This window comes from Vigna angularis, chromosome 6, assembly GCF_016808095.1.
Source record: "Vigna angularis cultivar LongXiaoDou No.4 chromosome 6, ASM1680809v1, whole genome shotgun sequence".
Lineage (NCBI taxonomy): Eukaryota > Viridiplantae > Streptophyta > Magnoliopsida > Fabales > Fabaceae > Vigna > Vigna angularis.
The window spans coordinates 5169530-5192919 of NC_068975.1; the positions used below are offsets into that span (position 1 = coordinate 5169530).

At 35.9% G+C, this 23390-nt stretch overlaps 1 protein-coding gene across 2 annotated transcripts; it reads left to right on the top strand.

Annotated features, from left to right (window-relative positions):
• Positions 1 to 1755: 1755 nt before the first annotated feature.
• LOC108341155 (hsp70 nucleotide exchange factor FES1) lies at positions 1756 to 5490 on the top strand. 2 transcript variants are annotated; one of them, XM_017578809.2, is made up of 7 exons: positions 1756 to 2020; positions 2672 to 2763; positions 2882 to 3032; positions 3858 to 3985; positions 4078 to 4236; positions 4322 to 4507; positions 5083 to 5204. In XM_017578809.2, the coding sequence occupies exons 1-7, from the start codon at positions 1816 to 1818 to the stop codon at positions 5107 to 5109; spliced, it is 948 nt and encodes a 315-aa protein (XP_017434298.1). In that variant the 5' UTR covers positions 1756 to 1815; the 3' UTR covers positions 5110 to 5204. The 2 variants fall into 2 exon arrangements, with proteins under 2 accessions (XP_017434298.1, XP_017434297.1); XM_017578808.2 differs by having other exon boundaries at positions 1757 to 2020; positions 5156 to 5490.
• The last annotated feature ends 17900 nt before the right edge of the window (positions 5491 to 23390 follow it).

Genomic DNA, 23390 nt, shown 5'->3' on the forward strand with positions numbered 1-23390 from the left:
CGATACCCTTGAGCGCAAAGTAGTCAAGGGAGGTGGTGATCCATTACGGAGGCATGAGAGGCTGAGTACGAAGTCACCGCAGGTTCTTGAGTTACTTTCTTTTACCCATTTTCTGTTTCCTTGAACTCAATACATTGTACACTTTTTTTTTCTTTGAAATAAAATTTGAGTTTTTCTTCTGTCTTAATTAAATCAACAAAGTTACATTTGTTTTAGATTTTCTTGCAAAATTTATGTTTTATGCCCTTTATTTTGTGTTTCTTGCATTGTGATGTTCTAGTCTAGACCATTAGACGTTCATATAGTTTAATTTGTTGATGCCCATTAGCATTGTATCCTGTTCTTACCATTGTTAATTCAAGTTCTGCATTTTATTTTTCCAGCATTCATGATTTTGGTTTATGTTCGTCTACATTTCTTGTTATTTCAGAATTAAAAATCCTGGGTTGGCTAAGTTGAATGTTAAAATTTGGATGTTTTGGTTCTGCTTAATAGCCTATAGGACCCCGAAGTGGGCCTATGTTGCAGAAGATGTCTTCTTGACACAGATTTTTGTTCAATATACTGATTAAAACAAAATTTGGTCTTGAGTTAAGATTTGCTTTGTTGTATTATTACATTGAAATTCACAGGTCCTCCTTTCTGCATTGTTTTCTTTAAAATACTTCATTGCCTGGATCTGTTTGTAGCATAGTTAATGATTCAAAATGATTAATTCTAGGGTCACTCACTTTTTGCATTTTTAGCATTTTATTCCTTACATTGCATCAATTTTGCATCTGCATTATATTCTTGGTTTTATTTCTGCCCATGCATACCATGAAATGCATCTTGTAATTCAAGTTCTCTATATAAAAGTTTGGGTTTTTGTTTAGTGCAAATTAGCTGTTTTGTAAGGTAATTTCCTTGAATTGTGCATCTCATTTAGTTTTAGGTTATAATTTCCATTCAATGCATCTTTTAAGACTTGTGGGGATTACTAACTTTCTGTTTTGGGTAATTGGCACTGAATCATGGTTTATTCCTGCAATTTGAACCCAATTGGCATAGCATATTAATTTCCAGCTTCATTCATGATCTTCCAGACCCATTTAGATTTAGCATTGCATTTCAGTTTTATAGGTACTCATTGAAATTTAAAAAAAGATGGTGTGCAGCTAGAAATTAATGGATACAGGAAGCAATGTCGTATAACTCTTACATTGACTAGCGGTTATCATACACTAATTTGATCCAATTGCAAATTAGTTAATAATTAACTCTATATTTTGTTTTACTTTTTACTCTTAACATTCATATGTTTTATTCACATTTATATAATTTTTTATATTAAAAAATATAAATAGATGACATTTAATAAGGACGGTCAACTAACTTTGCATGTTGTAAAAGAACCTTGAAAATCCTATTCTTACGAATTTCGAAGATTAAATTGTGTCGACATATTTTATTTCTTAAACAATGAATTTAAGAGATTAAAATTACATTTTACCATATTTGTTAGAGAAAAATAATATTTTAAGTTTAAATTATAAAAGTCGAATTATTTTTAAAGTTTTAGAGATTTTAAACATAATTAATTTACAAAGGTGGTTTTAGTAACTAAACCTATTTTTGCTTTGTATTTCCATTTTCCGATGAAATTTCCTTTTAGACGCATCCACAAAGCTTTGAAACCGTTGGATCTTAAATCAACAGCGGTTATTCGCCTAAATGACGTGTCCTCTGTAAGAAGATAATCATACAAATACTTAGAACAAAGAATGAGGGAAGTGAAGTAAAAGCGCTGTTGGGCCTTGACCAATCATTTTCTAAATGGAACGAACATTCCGCCTCTATCTTCTCCTCCTCTTCACGGCGGCGCTAGCGGCAGCGAATGGCGGCGCTGAACACAACCTCACTTCAGGCGGGCTGTTATGGTCCCCTGCCACGGAAGAGTCCGATCTTCCCCCGGCGACTGATGACCCCGACTCCGACGGCGGGTTTTCCTCACTCGACGGCATGTTGCAGTGGGCTATAAGTACGTACTTAAAGTTAGGTTTAGTTATTTCTTTTTAGTTCAGTTATTTATTTTATTTATTTTGCTCATATTAAAAAAGGTTGAGTTCTTTCATTTGCTGTGGCGCGCGCATAATATAATCTATAACCATAATTTAGTTACGGAAGAATTAATCCGACGGAGGAAATGCACCTTCCAGAATCTCAAGCCTTGTTTTTCACGCTTTACGATTTATATGAACACTTTAAAGGAGACTACATTAGCTATTATATTCCTTAAATAAGTGGAAAATCATCAAAAATTCATTTGGAAGAGCACTTTGATTCCATTGAACATGAGTTCAATTTTCAGTCTAGAACAGGTTAACCAATTATTAAACATCAATTATATGACTTTTAAAATGGGTTGTTTATCTTGTTTTTCTATTGATTCTTTGCAGGAAAAGTACATTGTGTATACATAAACAATAATTAAGCAATTGTGCTTGTGTAAGAAAAGTTATGTCAAATGCTCCAACGACGAATGCAGTGTCTTATTTTTAAGCAACACACAAGCAACCACGTTCTAGATATTCTAAGTATAGAAAATAACTTCTGGTTTGATAACAGTTATTAATTTGTTTTCCTTGAATTCGTTGCTATAAATAATCATTTTTTAAATATCTTTGCAAAGGTCATTCTGAACCCGAAAAGCTAAAGGAATCAGCAGAAGCTCAGCAACGACTTTCACCAAGGGAGCTAGAGAAACGTTCATTGGAAATAAAGGTGCACGGCACTTGCACTGAAACTACTAATTCAACTAATTTTTCTTCTGTGCGTTTGTGTGTGGTACTTTGTATGTTTTTATTCACTTACCTGAGGGATTATGGTGGCGATCAAATAGGAAATAATGGAGAAAATAAAGATGCCTTCTGATGCTGAATTGATGAAGATCGCTATAAGGGACTTGAATAATGTGTCTACATCCCTGGAAGATAGGCGCCGTGCTTTACAGGAGCTTCTTGAGCTTGTTGAGTCGTTAGATAATGCAAATGGTAGGTGTATATGAATTTATTTCAAATACCATACCGCGTACCCATGAATAAAAATGGAAGACCGCAGCTGAATTGGCTGTGTTTGATGTGGTGATGCAGTTTTGGGGACCTCCAGGCCATGGTATAACAGCTGCAAATTGCAGTCCAATAAGTGTTCATATCATTTTGGTTGAATTGGATGCTAGTATGCTGTACGAGTTTTCTTTCTTATAATTCTGAAGGACTTGATGCATGCTGTAGAAAAGTTATTTTTAGTTATCTCCAAATAAAACATGTATTAGCACTCTTTCCGACACACTCTATTTGGGTGTGATTCACATGGGATTCCATAATTAGGTGGGTCTTGTGCGCCAAATTCATATAACTCATGTGGGTCCCTTAAACTAAATTAGTGAAATTCAGTAGAACTACAACCAATAAGACTGGCTATTGGAAATATTGTTAGTGAATAGAGAGTGTGTTGCTCGAGGTAGTTATCTCCAAATAGATTCTTTGTAATTTAGAAGCCTCAAAATTTGCCTTTATCCCTTGAATCTTGTTAATATGATTTCCTCTTTCATATTGTTTTGCGAAACTTTGTAAACAAATTGAAAAGAAAATCAGGTCATAAATTTAGAACAACAAATAGAGGAACAGTGCAAGATTTTAACTTTATGTGTTTTTCTATCGATTGATTGATATGTCAAGACCGGACAGTAGCATGTGTTCTTTATATGTGGTACAAAAGAGCATTAGTTAAGAGCTTTCTTGGTTTTTTTCCACCTCGTAGAATTCTTTTTTCCTATGTAATGGTGCATTTCTGATAGATGTTCCCATGTCTGTCAGATTTAAACAAACTTGGGGGACTTGTTGCAGTTTCAAAAGAACTTAATCACTCTGATCCAGGTATAAGGACAATTGCTGCATGGGTTCTTGGGAAAGCTAGTCAAAATAATCCAATTGTTCAGCAGCAGGTATTGTTTTATGATTGTTGGAATATCATTAACTCTAGGCATTTACAGTGCTAAACAATATATTAATGCTGACAAATATTTTACTGTCCCAGATCATGGAACTTAGAGTCCTCTCAAGACTGGTGCAAATGGTAAACTCTAATTCCCTAGAAGAAGCCAATAAAGCATTATATGCTGTTTCAGCTTTGATTAGGAATAACTTGGCTAGTCAGGAGTTGTTCTATGCTGAAGCTGGAGGATGGATGCTTCAGGTGGACTACCTAAGGTTTATTATTACGTTAATTTTATTTTGAAACAAATTTTCAGAATTGACAAATAACACTGATAAATTTTTAGGATATTCTGAACAATATTAGTGTCGATATCAAACTAAGGAGGAAAGCTGTACTTCTATTGGCTGATCTAGCAGGGTTTCAATTAGAAAATGCAGATCAAGACGAACTACCATTTTTCAATGACATGAATCTGTTGAAATCTGTGGTTGATTTAACTGCATCAACCGACCTTGATATCCAGGAAAAGGTGATTCTTGACACTGCAACTGACACTGTAGTTAAATTGTGTTTGAAATCCTGTTTTATTTTTTGACTAATACTGTGCAATGCCTGTCATAAAATCTCATTTTGAGCCACTCTTTTATAACATTGTTCCATTATAGTATGTCGTATAAAATTGATGATGAGCTTATTCGATACCTTTTTTGTTTTCCATTCTATGCTCTCTCAGTTAGCCCACAATGTTTTGGTGATATGTTTGGGGAAATAATTAGAAAATAATTTTTCAGATTCATATCTGATACAAGGCAGTATGTTCAGTGGAATAAGAGTGAGGGATTGATTAAAATTGGTAGTGTACAGTTCTTTATTTGAATTAAACACTTATATAGAAGAGGAAAATAAAAGAAAAAATGAATAAACTTTAATTATGCATCTCAACTTTTTGGAGAACTTAGATGAAAGATTTTATAGAAGTTAAAATGCACAAGTTATTGTTAACTTGTGGAGAAATTTAGTTCGTTTTACCTTATTATTTTTCCTCTAAATAAACACCTAGAAAAATTTATCGGAATAAAATGTTGACAAATCTTGTATTGGCAGATTGACCCTTTTGGTGGTTCATGTTAAGCTTTTGGTTTGACTTTTGGCCTTGTTTGTGGGATGTATTAAGCAGGCCCTTGTTGCGATCAAGAGTCTCTTGCAACTAAGAACCACTGATGCTCGGGTTTTTAAGGACTTTTGTGCTTTAGGTGATGCACTGAACAAAATGAGGAACTTGTTGCATGATTTGATGGAGGATGAGTATAAGAGAGACTATGCAATAGATGTTGAGAGTCTTCGTGTTGAAGTGGAACACATTTTCGAGAGAAAGCTGGTAAAGCAATGATATCAGTTGACATCTCATTACTGTTTTGGAGTAGATCTTGTATATTGAATATAGTTTCTAGAGTGCATGTTAAACTAGGGTATTAATATTAATTGGTTTAAATATATTTTTAGTCTTTCAAATTGGAGGCGCTCTGTTTTTTTTGTCGTTTAATTAAAAGTTCTGTTTTTTGGTCTTTTAAGTTTTCAAAAAGCTATTTTTAGCCATTGGAATTAGAGTAATTTTTCTAAAGATTTAAATATGATTTTAGTTTGGTGATGTTGCTTTTTTCTCCAATTAAAAATTTTCAATTTTTAGTGTTCTAGTTTTGTGAATGCTGTTTTTAGTCTATTGTTGGATGATGATAGTAGCATTGATGACGAGGTAATGGTACTTTACTCGGCATTGATGTTATGAGAGCTGAGACTTGGAGTGAGTCTTGTTCTTGATAAGATTTGAATGGTCTAAATATGTTAAGAGTATTCGACCACTCTTTGCTTATAGAGTTTTCATCATAATGAATATAATGAATATGATTGAGCATTGAATTAATTATTTATCATATGGATGTTTTTTCGTGAATGTTAATCTAATTGCATGTAATAATTGACCATAAACACGATAGTGCGTTATGTCATTAATAAAGAATTATTTTTTACAATGAGATTAACCTATTTCTATTTATAAAATCAAGCACTAATAGAAATTACATTACTTCGATTTAATTTGTCATTCAAACAACATCAAAACGCAAACTTTCTATTTAAACTAATAATATTTGAATGCATGAGTATTGACTCTATTTGTAAAATAATATATTTAAAGCAATTAGAGTGCCTATACCATGTAATGCTATAAAGGAAAAAAAATTGTGATATTTGTTTTGCATGTTTCTATTTCATATTGATCTTAGGTACAAAAGAAGGTTTAATACCTATTTTAGTCCCTCGATTTGTAGGGTTTGTTCAAAGTTGTACTTCTTTTTTTTTTTAATTTTACTAACATCCTAGTTTTCGCAAAAACAGTTTAAGTGGATTATTTTTGCTTACGGCATTAAAAAATTAACGGCAAAGTTGCTCTGCTGGCCAAAATTAAATGATCTGTCCAATTAGTTGGCAAGTTCAGCCAATAAGAGACTGCCATGTGGCAGTCCTCTTTCCACTCAAAAGCTTTATCACACTTTTTCATCTTCATCATTAACCAATCACACTGTAATTTAGTTACCAAAAAACAAAAAAATCAAAGTGAGGAAGAAAAACCTTTAGAGGGTGAAGACCAGCTTTGAGTTCATGAGATTATTGTTCTTCAGTTTCTTTGCTGCTTGAATCAAGTGTCGACGTTAACTGAGAAGAAGAATCTAATGTTTGATGAGCGTTTTCGGGGTTATTGGCGTTGTTGTTCTCTGATTCCTTCTTCTCCGTTGTGAAATCCATAATTGCGCGCCAAACCCTAATCCCCTTTTCCCTTCTTCCCAAACCGTAATCCTTAATCGCACACTGCTTCAGAAATAATTTAACCTATTTTTATTTATGTTTATATTCAATTTTGTTTTACTGGGATAAAAAACCTCACTATCTTTCAATCTCAATGTCTCACCGTTGTCGTAAACCAAGATCGTCGTCGCCCTATAAGCCTCCGCTCTCTCCACTACTGTGTCACGCCCTATCTCCCCACCCTTCCTCACTCAAAACAAACAAACAATTTAGAAATACAGTGCAGGGAGGGGCGACAAATCCCTTCGGGGGCTCCGGGGAGTTGGAGTCAATGTCTTCTAATGGGTTGACGTTGTCGAAGAAGGAGGTGTCGATGTCATAGGAGGGTTTGCATTTGGCGTAGAGGATGGAGGGGTGGTGATAGGGTTTGGCGAAGAGGAGGGAGACGGTGTGCGGTGGCGAAGGGAGGAGAGAGAAGCGGGAAGAGGGGAAAACTGAAAATGCCACGTAATAATAAACTTTACAGCTAATTTAGGTTTCGCTAGGTAAGCAACTCTGCCGTTAATCTTTTTAACATCGTAAATAAAAAGGACTAACGTGCACTGTTTTTGTGAAAAAGTAGGATGTTAGTGAACTTTTAAAAAATAGGAGGACAACTTTGAACAAATCCTACAAATCGAGGGACCAAAATAGGTATTAAACCTACAAAAGAAATACCTTTTATATGTACACAAGCACATACATTCAAGAGAAATTCAATAACAACAAGTTAGTTGGTTGAAAAAAAAAACATTTAATTGAAAAGTGATTTTTAAAATAGGTGATGGAATTTATTTTTAGAATGAGATAGATTCTCTTACACTTTAGATTATATGGGTCTAAAAACTTTGGTTGAACTTGAGAATTTTTGTCACAAATCACATTAGTCTTGAAAAAGTCTTTTTTATTTTATTTTAAATAATGTGATACTTCTTCAAGCTTCCTCTTTATATGTTGGAATGCCAGTTTCCTTGTACTTGGATGTCTCTCTCTTAGCCTAAATGGAACCAATTAAAGTCTAAATATATAGATCCTAAAATTTACAAGATTAAAAAGAAGAAATTTCTTATTTTCTATTTTCTAAAATAGTAGAGTATTTTGCTTTGAAGCTTTATCTTTTTCTATCCTCTTAATTATTATATAATATAAGAGTGTTGTATGTGAAGACAAGATCATATTAGAGACTACAATCGTCTAAAGAATCTCCGATTTTGAAGTTTAACAAATAACCTTAAACGAAAAAGTTTAGGGTAATCAAATATGTATAGATATAAAAGAGTATAAATACATAACAAATTACATTCTCTTATAAGTGTAAAAGATAAAACGTCTAAATAACTACAAAGTAGACATCTTAAAATTATCTAGGCACAAATCATCTAGTTGTCAACTGAGTATTTTTACCACTTTTGGTATCACCTAGCCATTCCAAGTAACCCCGTTATTCTAACTAAAACCGAGTTTCATCCACTCCTGGTTGCACAGTGTTCGTTACCGCTCCTGGTATCCCTAAACAATCAAAATATCTTCCTGATATGTTGTCTAGTTGTTTTAACTCATTACTGATTTCCACTAGACAAACCCATCTAACTACCGTTTAACTCCATCGAGTTAAGCGTCACTAAGTTTCATCCACTCTTGGCTTCTACTAGAAAATTCAATATCTTCCCGATCTGTTGTCTAGCTACCGTTTAACACCACCAAATTAATCATAAAGTGTTTGAATTCTCTTTAGAATTTACAATAAACCAGATTTGATACAAGTTCTTAGACCATTAATTTCGTAGAGAAGATGTGTATACAATACAATTGAATCTAATAGACTCTTAGGTTTTTCTCTATTCTTTCCTCTTACAATAGTAAGCTTATATGACAATGAAGCTTAAGGACTTATCTCAAATTTGGTCCCTAGTTTTGTTAGTTGTGTTCACAATGGTCCTCTTATCTTTTAATTGTTCAAAGTGATCCCATGTTTTGTAAAAATGGTTCAAGTTGGTCCTTTTTCCTGACGACGTTAAAAACCCAAAGGCGTAATGTCCACTTTAGCCAATAATAAATGACCTGTCCAATTATGTGGCAATTGATCAAATTGACGTGACAATTGAGTACAATTTTCTGAATCTAAGCACAATGTTCTGTAGAGCTTTAGTCTGGGCAGATTCCATTTGAATGCCTCTTGTCTTTATCGAGCCTCATTAACCCAACCAAAAGACTATGGCTCCTGAAAATCTCCAACTTGAAGATGCAACATAGGGTTTCTCTTCCTTTTTCGTTCTGGTTTGAGAGTGTTTCGCAAGAAGGGGAGACGAGTTCCGGTGGAAGACGCGACTTCCATCTCTACGGTACCATGGGCGTTAGCAATAGCGTCTTTATGGCGACACAAAGGCTTCGTTCTTGGCGTCTCTATAGCGACGAGGGTCTCCGTTCTACAGTGTCTTCATGGCGACAAGGCTCGTAGTGGTGTGTCGCGTTTTGGGGATCCCGTTTCTCGCGATCTGGATCGCGATTCACACGGGTTGAGTCGTGAAGAGGATGATCTTTGTGATTGCAGCGTTTTGGGGTTTCTTTTTCTTGTGTTTCAGATTTTGCAAATTTTAGGGATTTCAGATTAAGGTTTTGAATCAGGCTTGATTTCACATTTTGGAGTTATTTTCTTTGTTTGCGAATTGTGTTTCTTTTTCTTGGGATTTTGTTTCTCCTATGTAGATTGGTGTTCGTGATCTTACAATTTGGGATTTTTTGTTCTTGCTTTCTCAAATTTTGAATTTGGGGTTTGTGGTTTGCAGGTTGTTGAATTGGATTTTTGGCGTTCCTACTTTTGTGTTCTTGATTTTTTTCTATTGGTTTGGTATTGTAATTTGTGGCTAGGGTTTGAATTAGGAATATGGATTTTCACTTGGAGAATGATAACAACAAATTGGGGTTTTGTTTTTTTTTTTTCATTTTCGTTTATGTTCTTGGACTGAAGACGTTGACGGGGAAGAAAGATTAAACAAATTAATTTGGGTAAAATTTAGGAAATTGCCACATCAATTGACCTAAGCTTGCCACATAATGAATAACTGGACAAGTCATTCACTATTGGCTAAGGTGGACATTACAACGTTAGCATTTTTAATACCGTCAACAAAAAGGGCCAACTTGAACCATCTTTACAGAACATGGGTCTACTTTGAACAACTAAAAAATAGGATGACCACTTTGAAATATACTAACAAAACTAGGGACCAAAATTGGTATTAAGCCAAGCTTGAGACTGTTTCCTTGCTTGGGCTTTTCTTCTCTTTCTCAGATATTCTCTTTTGAGTTTGTATGCTTTGAGCTTTTTCTCAATGTTGTTCTTTGGAGCTTTTTTTCTATATGCTATTATCTTGATTCTCTTTTTGAACGATATTCTATTTAAAGACTTTTAAAAATGATATCCATTAGATAAAACTTTGCTTTGATCTTTGAGTCATCTCAGTCTTGTTGTATGTAGCAGCCAATGGTTGAAGTCAACTTGTTAGAGCATACTTGCTTTTTAGTACTTTTTCAAAAGTAGGTTGTACGAACTTTTTGGCACAACTTTTGATGAGGAGAACATTTTTTGAATGTCTTCTTTGTTTCTAAGGTTCAATTCTAATTTGTATAGGATGGAACAGGTGGATGCGCGTAATAGGCAATTTGCATGAGAGAGGGAACATTTTTTTTGAATATCCTCCCAAAAGAACATTTCTTTTAAAATATCAACACACTAGAAGTTTGGATAACTCTCATTCTTCACCTAGTGAAGAAAAAGTTTTAGATTCTGTAGAAAAAATATTTTTTCGTAAAGAAAACCTTTCAAAAAATAAAAGGATTTATTTCTTTCTTTTGTATATGCTTTTATCAGTACAATAACTTTTTGAAATAAAGGCGAACAAAATGCCTTCTTTCTTTAATCTTATGTTTAGGTATATTCTTTTAATAATACTCCTCTTTGTTATTTGTTGTAAGTAGTTGTTTGATCTAGGAGGAGATCAATGGGTCAAAATTGTGCTTCCTTAAATATCTTTTCGATTTGAGGACAAATCATTTTTCAAGAGGGAGTGTATGATGGAAACCCATTTAGGGAACTAAATGGGTATCCATTCAAGGAGCATCAACTTTAGCTAAGGCTAGGAGAGTGGAAGTAGAAGAAGGGCTTTCAAAACTTATTCTTTCTTTTCTTCAAGCCTTAGAAACATTGGACCTCTCATGCTCAAGAAGATGGAAGGGGAAGATGGAACTTCAAGTTTCTACTCTTGTAGGAGGATCACTTTTTTAGTCTTCTTCTTTTATCTTTAAATATCTTTGTAAATATGTAAAATAGTTTCTTTAGGCCTTGTATTTGGAAATAACACTTTGTTTAGCTTTGGTTTAGAAGCTTATTAGCTTTTAGAGTAAAGTAGTGCACCATAAGCCTTGATGTAGGTGAATATACGCCTAAAATGAGTCATAGGAAGCCTTTGAAAGATGTCAACATCAAGGGAGGCTCATAAACATTGAACTTGGACGATAGTTAGGGGGAAAGACTCTCATTCCCACCCTTGCCATACGAAGGTTCGAGGTCCTTTTTACTTCATTGAACTTTAGCCTACTCTTCCACTTATAAAAGGAGAGGCAACCATTGTGTAAATTTTACAACTTAGTTGAATGTAAAGTTACTTTCCTAAAATTGAAAGACTACTCTTTCTTTGTTCTTACCTTATGAAATTTATTCTTCTAGACTTCTTCATACCTTATCCTTCATGGTTGGCCTCATGTAACGCCCCAAATTCCAAGATGTCACAGTTATTAAAAAATGGGAAAAAGTTTCAAACCTTAACATAAGGCGAAAACGTATTTTCAAACAAACTCAACATTTAAACATGCACAAACATAATAGTTCCAAAACATTTGTCCAATGAAAATAACGAAGGAAATAAAATGACTTCAATTACATGGTCTCAAAGTTGAAAACTAATAACTGTAAATAAAATCCCAAGTTTGTCTCCTGTCATCTCTTGAATCTATCATGTCTCAATACCATCTGCAACATCATTTGCTCAAGTATAACATCATATCGTCGCATTCACATGTACACGCACAAACATGTATGGGGTAAACTACTGGTAAAACATTCATAGTAACAAGATATAAACATACTGATTAAATAAACAATAATCAAACACCCCATACATAGTGGTAATAACAATAGGATTCCTAATCCTCTAACATAACAATTCAATCAAACAAATTACTTGACCCTCGATCCTCAATCTCTATCAGTTGATGTCATCACTAGCATCTCACACATAGACCCTTGGTCTATCCACTTATTAGCACCTAGCTAACTACCTACTATACTCGTATAATAACACTGCTATCACATAACATCAACTGAAGCATCTTAAATACCATGATCACCATCATATATTCACCACCATCATGACTATCTCAGTCATGAACAACACCATGAGCATCACCATACCATAAACACCACAATAAAAAGAATAAGTCACACTCTTGTACCCTACCTCACTTGTAGTCGCTCTTATAACCTCATATGTAGATTCCCCATACAGATACATTCGAGTAGTCTTGCAATTTAGCTAAGGAACATGTAATCTTGTCACACAAGGACAAAGAAGACACCTTCACCCCAACACAAGGAAGGATCATGACCCGAATAACCTTTCCAATGCACACAAGGCAAAAAGGAAACACTTATCCTCAGATAGCACTAGGATTTACAAGGTATAGTAAATAGACTTATCCTCCACTCTCATGCTCAACAATCACATACTCGAATACATCCCAACACTCATTCATGCTCCAATTCACAATCACAAGTCAAAACTGACCCTAAACATTACCTTCATTCATTGAGTACCAACGCGTTCCACTGCTTCCCAAGCTTGAACCACTTTCATTCTTCATTAAATTCGCCATTTTTCACAAAAATACACTGTGATAATCGATTATCTCAGTAAAAATCACCCAAAAACATCACGCAAGAAGGGATAATCGATTATCATAAGTGATAATCGATTATTCCCACAACCAGACTCAATATATACGCGCAATAATCAATTATCATTAGTGATAATCGATTATCTACGAAACAAAACATATCCTAGACATAATTCAAGTTTGCAAACACATATGCAATAACCCTAAATCACGAGGGAACTCCCCCAAAACATCATCCATGCATTCAAACATCACATACACTTGTAAACATACTCAAACACATACATCACAACACTTGAATAATCCAAATTCAATCATTATATATTATAACCCAAACAACAGAATTATAATGCATATGATTATTACCACACCCTTAGACATATATTTGCATGAAAAACCCTTAAGCCTCATGGTAAGAGCGTCGCGACTCTCACAAAAGTTGTTTGCACGAAATTAATGCAGTATATTTTACTAGGAAGTGACTCCTAGGTCGTCTCTCAAGGACTAATATTGTGGTGGTTCAAGTCTTAGATTTTAACATGAAGTGGGGGGGTGTGAATGTTTTGATGCAGAAAATTAAATAAATGCAATGAAAATAAAGTTGATGAAAATGTAAATCAAGCAGTTCAGTAAAAGTAAAACTGAAAAACGTAAATCGCAGAAATAGTAAAATTCAAAAAATGGTAAAAACGAAAACGGTAAATTCAGAAAATGGTAATTTGCAAAAACCAATAAAGTTTTGACAGAATTTAAAATGCGCAATTGGAAAAAAGGCATGAACTGAGATGAAATTGATTTGAGCAGAAACTTACAGTAAATTAGAAAATGACAGTGATTTGATCAAAGCTTTAAACGTGCAGATGAAATTATAAATTGCAAGGTAATTGACAGATGAAAATAGAGTGAACATTGACTGAAAAACACACTGTAAATTAAAATTGAACTGAAAAACAAACTGGAAAACAAACCCAAAACCTCCCCAAAGGGGAGGAGGGAAAATGAAAGCTCAGAACGTAAATTGCTCTCTACACTACACTACTCCTACTCCTAAATCTACTGAGTTTTCTTCTCTGCCTGCTTACCTCTTTTATAGCCAATCTTCTGGACAAACTCCCGTGATCCCTCCTTGTTTCCAGCCGTGCCTAGTCTATTGCAATGTTTCGTTTTGTCTTTTGTTGTAGGTTGAAGACTTTCTTTCACTCCTAAAATTGCAGGAAATAGAATAGGGGCCCTCCACTTCTTGTCTTTTTCCTGCTGCATGCATCCTTCTCCATTTCAAAACAATGGATCAATTCTTCTCCTCCACGGCTGCTTCAACACGTCCTCATTCCAGCTCTTTGCTCACGACTGCTGGATGGTTCTCTTCTATGGATGCTTCACCTTCTTCCAAGGCCGTGTATTGGCTTCTCTTTGCTGGACTTTCTTCTTTCCATTCAGCCATGGCCTCCCTTCTTCAATCCCGAGAGTTTACTGGAAGAGACGAAAAATAAACAAGAGTCTATCCAAGCCAAGACACTTCTTCCTCTTTCACGTTTCCAGCCAGCAGCTATGCTTTCTTCTCCTTTTCTTTTCAAGCTCTTCCACTCCATAGAAACTTTTCCCTTGAACGTGAGCTGCTCCCCCATGATGCTTCCTATTTTAGGTGGTGGCTGGACCGTGATGAGCTGGATGGAAATGGATGAGCTTGCTTGTGGGTCTTGTTGCTGCAGCAGGAACGTGATGGGCAGCTGTGAGCTCCCTTCAATTCTTCTCAAAGTCAGCCTCCTTCTCTACTTCCAGCAGCCACCGTGAGCACCTCCTGTTGTCATCTTCTTCATTCCAAGACACCAACCTTAGCCTCCTCATCTCCCAAGCTACTGGTTTGCTCAACATCTTCCAGCCAAATGGATGCAGAAAACCGTGAGCTTCTTTGTTTCAATGTGGTGGCTGCTCCAAACTGGACCGTGAAGCTTCTTCCAGCAAGGCCGAGACACCCTCTTTTATTCCAAAGTGCTGGATTGCAAACCAAGAGAGATCTTCTTGCTGGACCGTTTACTTGAAGCCAAATGCAATTTTTATGTGCTTCTTTTCCAATAATATTCAAGCTTGCTCTCAACCTTTCAAAACCGTGAATTTGCTTCCATGTGGTCCCCTTCTCTTTTTTTATGTTGTCTCTTGGAAATGCTAAAAGGAATGAAAGAGCCGTAACTCTTCAACAAATTCAGATTTTCAAGTGGTGGCCCCTTCTTTTGTCCTTTGCATGGCCTGTGGTGGCTCCCACTTTTATTCTAACAATATGTAGTTTGCTAAATGGGGCCATGTAACTTCTTCCTTCAAAGCCGTGAATTCATTTCTAATGTGGCCCCCTTCCATTCATGTGTCATACTTTTCTTAAGAACAATATTCCTTTCTCTTAGTGGCGGCCCCCATGTGTTGCCTAGCCAAATGCTTGTCAAAACCGTATTCTTCACCATGATTTCCATTGGCAAATTTTATTGAATGCAAAAGACAAAAGATAAAGGGGTCTTTGAGCCATTATGCCGTGATACTTGTAGAAGAAAGGAATGAAAATGTGCTTCCTCCATCATTTTATTTGCCAATTACTTCCAGCAACAAAACCAAAACCCAGTCTCATGAACCAAATATCGTAGCTTCTTCCAATTAATACAGTGTATAAATAAATATTGTTCCAAATGTCCTAAAATATATTAAGAATTTTTCCTGCACTCAGTAATGTAAATAATTAGTCTCAGATAATTCAAATTAATTAAAATAAGAATTTCTGATCGGATTAAGCTCAATTCAGTAAAATGGGAAAATACTAGACAATTAAGCACAATTCCCCGATTAATTCTAGTACAATAAACTAAGTGAAGTGAAGAAAATAATGGTTCATCACCTCATAACTTTATTCTCCCTTAGCATCAAACCCTCCGTTGGGATAACCCAACAACGCAATTGCCAGGGTCATCCAAGTAGAATGTGCCTAAGTTCCATTGGAACTATATCATAAACAATTTGATCTTCATATTTGCTAATGGAAATGGGTACACTAACTTGTTCCTTGACTATTATCCCTTCATCCTTTTTTATCCACTGAAGTTTATAAGGGTTTGGATGAGGAGTAGTAGTTTTGCCTAACTTATCAACCATCTTTGAGCTGCAACAATTACAACAAGAGTCACTATCCACAATCATAGAACAAGTTTTGTCTAAAACTTTACAGCGTGTGTGGAATAGATTCTCGCATTGTGATTGTTCAAGCTCAACATGCTTTGCTTATAGGAGTCGTCTAACCATAAGTAAATCTTCATCACAAGGTGGAGTCTCATGTTCTTCGTCAGACATGAATGTCTCAAACTCACTTGAGGAAGAATCCTCACTATCTCCATCATGTTCAAGCATGTAGGTTGACCTTTTTGTATGACACTCAGAAGAATAATGTCCTATTTCCCCACATTTGAAACATCGGGTCTCCCTACTCTTACTGTCCGGTGAGGACTCTTTGTGAGTTTTTTCTCATTTTCCTCTTTTTTTCTCTTTATCCTTCTTATGTCTCTATCTTTTCCTCTCACTCTCTCTTTTTCTTTTTCTTTTTCTCGAGGTCCTCATACCTCGATTGACTACCCTCCTTCTTATAATCTTTCTTATACATGGAGGTGGTAGGGTAAGTCTTCTTAGTGAAAGCTTTCCTTCTTTGCTTTCCCATTCTCACACATAACAGGACAAAGTCATTGAGGTTTAGAAAAAGTAAAAGTTCTACCTTATCACGGATCATAGTTGAGTCTACTGTGGAACCTAGCTATTGTGACTCTATCTTCCTCTTTAATTCCAGCTCTTAACATGAGTAATTCTATTTTTTGTCGATATTCCTCAACACTCATGTTTCGTTGTTGGAGTCGTTGGAGCTTGTCCATGATCTCCCTTTCATAATACGTTGGAACATGTCTTTTATGCAAGGCCACTTTAAGTTCATTCCAATATTTGATGGTATATGCTTGTTACATCCTTTGGTCTCTAATAAAAGATGACCACCAATATAAAGCAACGCATTGAAAGGTCAAAGTTGCCAAGGTAACTCTTCTTGCATCATCAATATGGTAACACTCAAAGATTTGGTCAACCTTCCTCTCCCACTCAAAATATTCTTCTACATTATCTCGGCCATAGAAAGGAGGAAGGTCAAGTTTGAGGACAAATCCTTTTCAAGAAGGAGGGACTAATGGCAGACCATCTAAGATGCATATAGGACCTTTGACAAGAGCCATGTCTAGAAGGATTCAAGAAGAAGAAGGATCACTCAACACTTTACTCCTATGAAAAATCACTTATTAATCCTTCTTCTCTTTACTAAATACATTTGTACTATTTTGTAGGCTCTAAATAAAGGTTGGAGACCATGCCTAATCAACCTAGGAGGTTTGGCAAGCTAAAGGAAGCAAAGGAATCAAAAGAGGGAAAGAAAAGCATGCTGTATAGATTGAGTTTTCAAAGGCAAAGTGACTTTCGAATTGCACCTGATGCCCATCTGCATCCCTCAGCACTCAGCCATCTCGGACCAGCTTTACTCATTCAACACGTTTTTAATGTTTTCTTGGCTAAAACGTGCGCCCCAAGCTCTTTAGCTTCTCCAACACACTTCCATTTTTATTTGTAGATGATAGGCAAGTCAGAAATGGAGACCTTTCTTCATCTATAAAAGGAAGGCTCCCTCCTTTGTAAAATCCAACTTTGAGATATAGTGAAGTGCTCTTGAGATTTCTCCAGCCCATTTTCTCAGAGTTCAACTCTTGTGTGCTTATCCAACACCCTTTCCTCTAGCTTCCTTCCCCATTTTCTAAGCCCTAGAGACTTCAAACACTCACCATACATTCACTGAACCTTCCATCGAATACCTGGTGTGCATCGCATTCTTCATGTATCCATTCAATCCGCTGTGTCATTCTGATTTGTGTAGCTGTTCGAGCATGGAGCTTGGACTTGCTTCCATCAGTTAAATAATTCCTCTTGCAGATATGTTTGATGACCGAAAAGAAAGCCTTGTCATAGTACTTGGATAGTGGTTGCTCACGTCACATGACGGGTGAAAAATGTATGTTCCTAAATATAAGGGACAAGAAAGGAGGTTCAGTCACATTTGGAGGAAACCAAAAAGGCGGAATCATAGGAGTTTGAAAGATAGGTACAAACCTTTCCCCTTCCATTGAAAATGTTTTGTTAGTAGATGACCTTAAACATAATCTACTTAGCATAACTCAATTGTGTGCCTTAAACTACGTCATATTATCTTTTACTTTTTTACCTCTTTCATGACCTAGGTTGGTTGGTGTGAATGGTTAGTCGTGTCTTTTGGATTGACTGACGCCCCAACACCTTCATGAGGTTAATGAACCATGTCTAGGAATGACAAAAAAATTCGCACCTACGGATATCTACGGATAAAATTCGCAACAGATAGTTGGTACTTGCAGATATCCGCTACTTGCAAAAAATAAAATAAAAAATTTAATTTATATTTTCTTAAGTTAAATGTAATTAAAATTAAAATTAATTTATATTTTATAAGGTTAAATTTAATTAAAATTAAATTTTAATCTATATTTAATTTAATTTATATTATATTTTACATATTTTTGTAAGTTTATTAAAATTTTATTTTAATAATTTATAAAAATATATATTTTTAAATATTTGCGCGTATCCCCGGGTATCCACGAGTGTCCATGGGTTTTAAAATACTCGTGGATATTTTTTAAACGGTTATCCATTCGGGTAGCGGGTGAGTAGTGGGTGGATTTTTTTTTCGGGTCACGTTGCAAGTAGGCACTATCCGTGCTCAACTCGACCCGTTGTCATCCCTAACTGTACTGCATGGTCGGGCGGTCGTACCATTAGTGAAGGACGTGCAATCATGAATGCGAAAATACGAAATTTGGACAAGATATGATGAAGACCATCCGATCGGCAGGATTAGAAGCCAGACAGACGATTCTATTGCAAATCAAAATTAAGGGTAAGTACTAATTAGTGTATAATGGGCCAAGATTGGACCGTGAATAGGGTTTCACTAATCTTAGGCCCATATAAAAAACTATAAATAGAGGTCAAACGTAAGAGGTAGGTGATCACATTTATTGTGAATTTAAGACTTTGCTTTGATCTTGTTCGGATTAATTACTGGCTTAAGCATCAAAGTACCTTTGACAGGTACCCCCTGGTGGGTTTGAAGAGCTGATGAAGGAAGACTTGGACTTAGAACAAATATAGGAACTCGTACGACTAAGAAGTAAAAACATGAATGTGTGTTTTGTAGGGTTGCTCATGTCCTTAGGGAATGCATAGAAAGGTTCGTTGTAGTATACTTTTATGATATTTTAATCTATAACACATGTCTTTAAGAACATCTTGACCACATTAGGCAAGTTTGACTTCTTCTTAGGAAATATCACCTTTCTGCCAACTTTGACAAATGTATTTTTTGTCAAGAAAATGCAATCTTCCTTGAATTCAAAGAGAGGGAGTGCTTATAAAATAATTATATTAGATAATAAAATATAGGATTAAATATGTTTTTGGTCCCTTAACTTTCATTGGAAATTGGAATTAGTCTCTCTTTGAAACTTTGAACCAATTTAGTCTCCAAACTTTAGAAATGTGTGAATTTAATCTTTTTAACTAAATTTTGTTAACTTTATTTGATGTTTCAAACACATTTCTTAGTTAACATTGAAGTAAAAATGTGTCAAATGATGTAAAGAACTTAAATGCTATCATGAAAGACACTTGAAACATCAAATAAATCTAACAAAATTTAGTTATAAGGACTACATTCACACATTTCTAAAGTTTGGGAACTAAATTAAGCCAAAGTTTTGAAGAGGGACTAATTCAAATTTTCACTGAAAGTTAAGGAATAAAAACATATTTAACCCTAAAATATATTATTATAACTTTAATTTTATCTTTAAATTACTTACTCAGATGCCATGTCTTTTCCCAAGAAAAATGTTAGTAAAAAATTACTCACATAAAATTTTTGAAAAATATTTCATTCGAGCATATTTTAATGCATTTTAATTTGTGAGAAATTTTGAAAAAATATATTTAATTTTCATGAGTGTCGACCATGAAAAATTTAGATTTTTATTGTAGTGTTATAATCATCCATGTGGAAAAGGAAAATAAAGAATTATCATGTTGGTGTCGGTTTATAAAAAGAATATCGTTTTAATTTATTAATAGTAAAACATAATTTAAAATATGATATTACGAAAAAAATTAGTAAGAACTCTTTTAATATATTCTGCTGGTGTTGATGGTAGCAGGCTTATATTTCTTATTTTCCATAGGACTCCTTACAAGTTTCTATATACTATTAAGTAAAAATAATCAATTATTAATGGCTGAACGAAACCAAGAAATAACTCCTCACGTGTGAAATTATAGAAGGTCCCTTTTAAGATTAAAGACTTAATATATTTTGTGGTCCCTCAAAAAAGGGGTTGTGTTCAAAATAGTCCTACGTTTTTTAAAAAGTAACAAATGATTCCAATTTTTGAAAAAACGGGTCAAGTTAATCCTTTTTGCTAACGATGTCAAAAATTAAACGGTGCAGTTGCCACCATGGACAAAACTTAATGACGTGTCCAGTTTATCTTATTGCGTGACAGTTGCGTGACAGTGAGGTTAAAATTGTAACAAATAAAAGGCATAGTTGTAGAAACCATGATTAATTGACGCTTAATCTTTGTTGAATTTGAGCTTGGGTCTGCACTTGATTAACACGGTTGTTCAGAATGGAGGGAACTATAGTAGACTGAACTTCAGTCGGAACAATAAAACCCTCCTCCTCTAGCCTCTCAATCAACACATGTGGGAGTCCAAGTTTTGAAAATGACTTTGTTGTAAAAGGGGAAAACTCCATTTATTGTTTTTCTACAACCCTAAATGCTTTCTTCTTCTTTTTCATTAGTGTCAAAGGGCTTTCCTTTGCTCTTGAGATTCTCACTGGGTGAACCAAATGCCTTAACATTATTAGATTTTCTTATGTTCTCAGCTTTAGTTTTAGTTCGGAAACCAAATAGCTTAGCTTAGACGAAATCAAAGCTGCCATCTTTTAACCAAGAAAAAAAGAACAATCTTGTGTATGTCTTGTTCATCCTCCAAATGGGACAAAACAAATATTAATGGCTGCTAAAACCCTTTGGAGGAAACCTTCAAATTTGATACAGATAAGAACGAGAAAACCTTCACCTTCAACGAGATAAACACTGACCCTAATTTCAACACAACTTTCACCATAATGTTTAATTCCAAATCGTGATTTTCATTCTAACCCTAACCCCTCTTTTTTTAACCTCTCTCACAGTACATTGCCACGTACTCAATTTATTTTCTCCCAATTTTAATTTTACACGTCAATAAACCTAACACTGCCACACAATCACATAAAATTGACATGTGCTAAGTTTTGTCCAGGGAGCAGCTATACCATTTAATTTTTGACGCCGTAAGCAAAAATGATTAACTTGACCTATTTTTTCACAAAAGTTGGAATCATTTGTTACTTTTTAAAAAAGGTAGGACCATTTTGAACACAACTCCTCTTTTGAAGGACCAAAAGAGGTATTAAATCTTAATTGAAATAGTAAAATAAGAATTCACTTTTTATAGTCTACAAATTTTTATATTCTAATCAATCAAAATCAATATAGATATAATTTTTAAAATACTTATTACAAAAGTTACTAACCTTACGGTATCTCGCGATATGTGATTATGAACCTGTATTTTATGTTCAATGTTTCGGATGTGAGGGGCAGTGCTGGTCCCACGTTTCCACGTCACTCTCTTCTTCGTCTTCCGTACGTCGGAGCTTCTGTGTTCACTTCTCAGTTTGCCGGTGGGAGACCTGCAAAAGATTCTCCGATGCCAAAGTCAGTTGAGAGCTAAGGCGTTTTTCTCCGACAGTAATAAATGTGCAGTAAATGCAACCTATCTACCACTCACCCTGGATCTGTATTTATAGTTTTCGCTATGGGCTTGGGATTAGTGAAAAGTTAATCACGGCCCAATTCAGCCCAATAGCTTTTAACCTCCACTTACCTTAAACCAAGCTGGTTAATAACATGGCTGGCCTAATCCTCATGGTCTTGATAGGTCTACGGCCTGGGCGGCCGGCTTTGGGCGAGTATTGACTATGGGCATATGGGCGTCCGCCCATCGTGCATACATCTCCTAGTATTAAGTATGGGCGTCCGCCTTTAACTACCCAACCTTTCACAATCGGTAAGTAAAAGGGGAGCCTCCTGAGTCCCACACGGTCACGTGGGCGACCGGTCCATTGGGTAATCCGGTGACGTGTATCTCTTTCCGTACGGCGTCCGGTCCCTGTTGGTACACAAGCCCCCCAAGTCCTAGTGCACGTAAGACTTCGAGTGTTGCGCGGTGTGGGCTAGCGATCCGTAATTGGGCCGGATCTGGTGGGCTTTTGAGTTTGGACTTTTGGCGGGAAAACACGTGGTGGCTCCATATTGGCGGAAGGTGAAACGTCTTCAGATCTGGGGAGTTGGTTGCGTCGGATCTGGACGGCACAGATGCCTTCAACGGTTACCTAAATTTTTCTATAAAGCAGGACCGGACGCCGTACGGAAAGACACACGAACCGGCCGCCCATGTCATCCTCCTGATTGTCGAGAGGGTATGTCAGGGCGGACACCCATTTATGCACTAGCAGGACCGAGCGTCCAAATGTGACCGGATGCCCGCGTCATTGTATGTCCTCCTAAACGAGCAGACCGAACGAGTGCTTAACATTGCCGCCTGCTAAGGCCGAGCGTCCATCCTAGCCGAGCACCCAGGCCGAGCGTCCAATGCGACCGGCCAGCAGAACCAGATGGCCGCCTACCCAGGTTGGCATCCCTGGCCGATCATCCTTCCCAACCGCCCCGCGCTTGGTTTATCAGGCCCACTAAAGGTAAAAGGGCCGTTATCAGGCCCATTAAAGGTAAAAGCTCATTACAACCAGTATAAATAAAGGTCTCAGGTATGAGTTCTAGACCAACTGTCCTCACGATGCAATGTATACATGCATCACACACTGCTCTGTCACATTACTGACTTGAGCGTCGGAGTGCCTTTGGCAGGTACCCGACCACCACTGGGAGCGCAGAAGGAGAAACCTGTCCAGCCTCCAATCCGAAGCGTGGAGCAGCGTTAGCCTGTTGTCATACCATCCGCCCGGTCCATGCCAGCTTCACTGTTCGTGATCGTCCACCCGTCTTCGACAAGTAAGTTTGTGTTTCAACAGGATCCTCACGGAAAATGTCGAAACATTCAACATTCTAATTAAATTCGTAAAACAATATCAATGTTAATATAACAGTATTCTTTTACATCAAATAAAGCTCATGATATCTCCACCTACCAAATATATTATAATCTAAAATGAGCTACATACTGAAGATTTAAACAGGTATATATATATATATATATATATATATATATATATATTAAAAGTATAAATAGATTTTCATTCTATAAAAAACATAAAGAGATGGTTAATGAGGGCAATACTATTGATGTTAAATTACTCATTTTGAAGACAAAAAAAAAGAGTGATATTCTCGCCATGTCTAGGT

Bases quoted from the DNA above. Each gene is read 5' to 3' on its own strand.
- LOC108341155 (XM_017578808.2), top strand. From the start codon at position 1,816: ATGGAACGAACATTCCGCCTCTATCTTCTCCTCCTCTTCACGGCGGCG. The intron at 2,764-2,881 runs GTGCACGGCACT...GCGATCAAATAG, and splicing joins AACGTTCATTGGAAATAAAG to GAAATAATGGAGAAAATAAA. The intron at 4,237-4,321 runs GTGGACTACCTA...ATAAATTTTTAG, and splicing joins CTGGAGGATGGATGCTTCAG to GATATTCTGAACAATATTAG.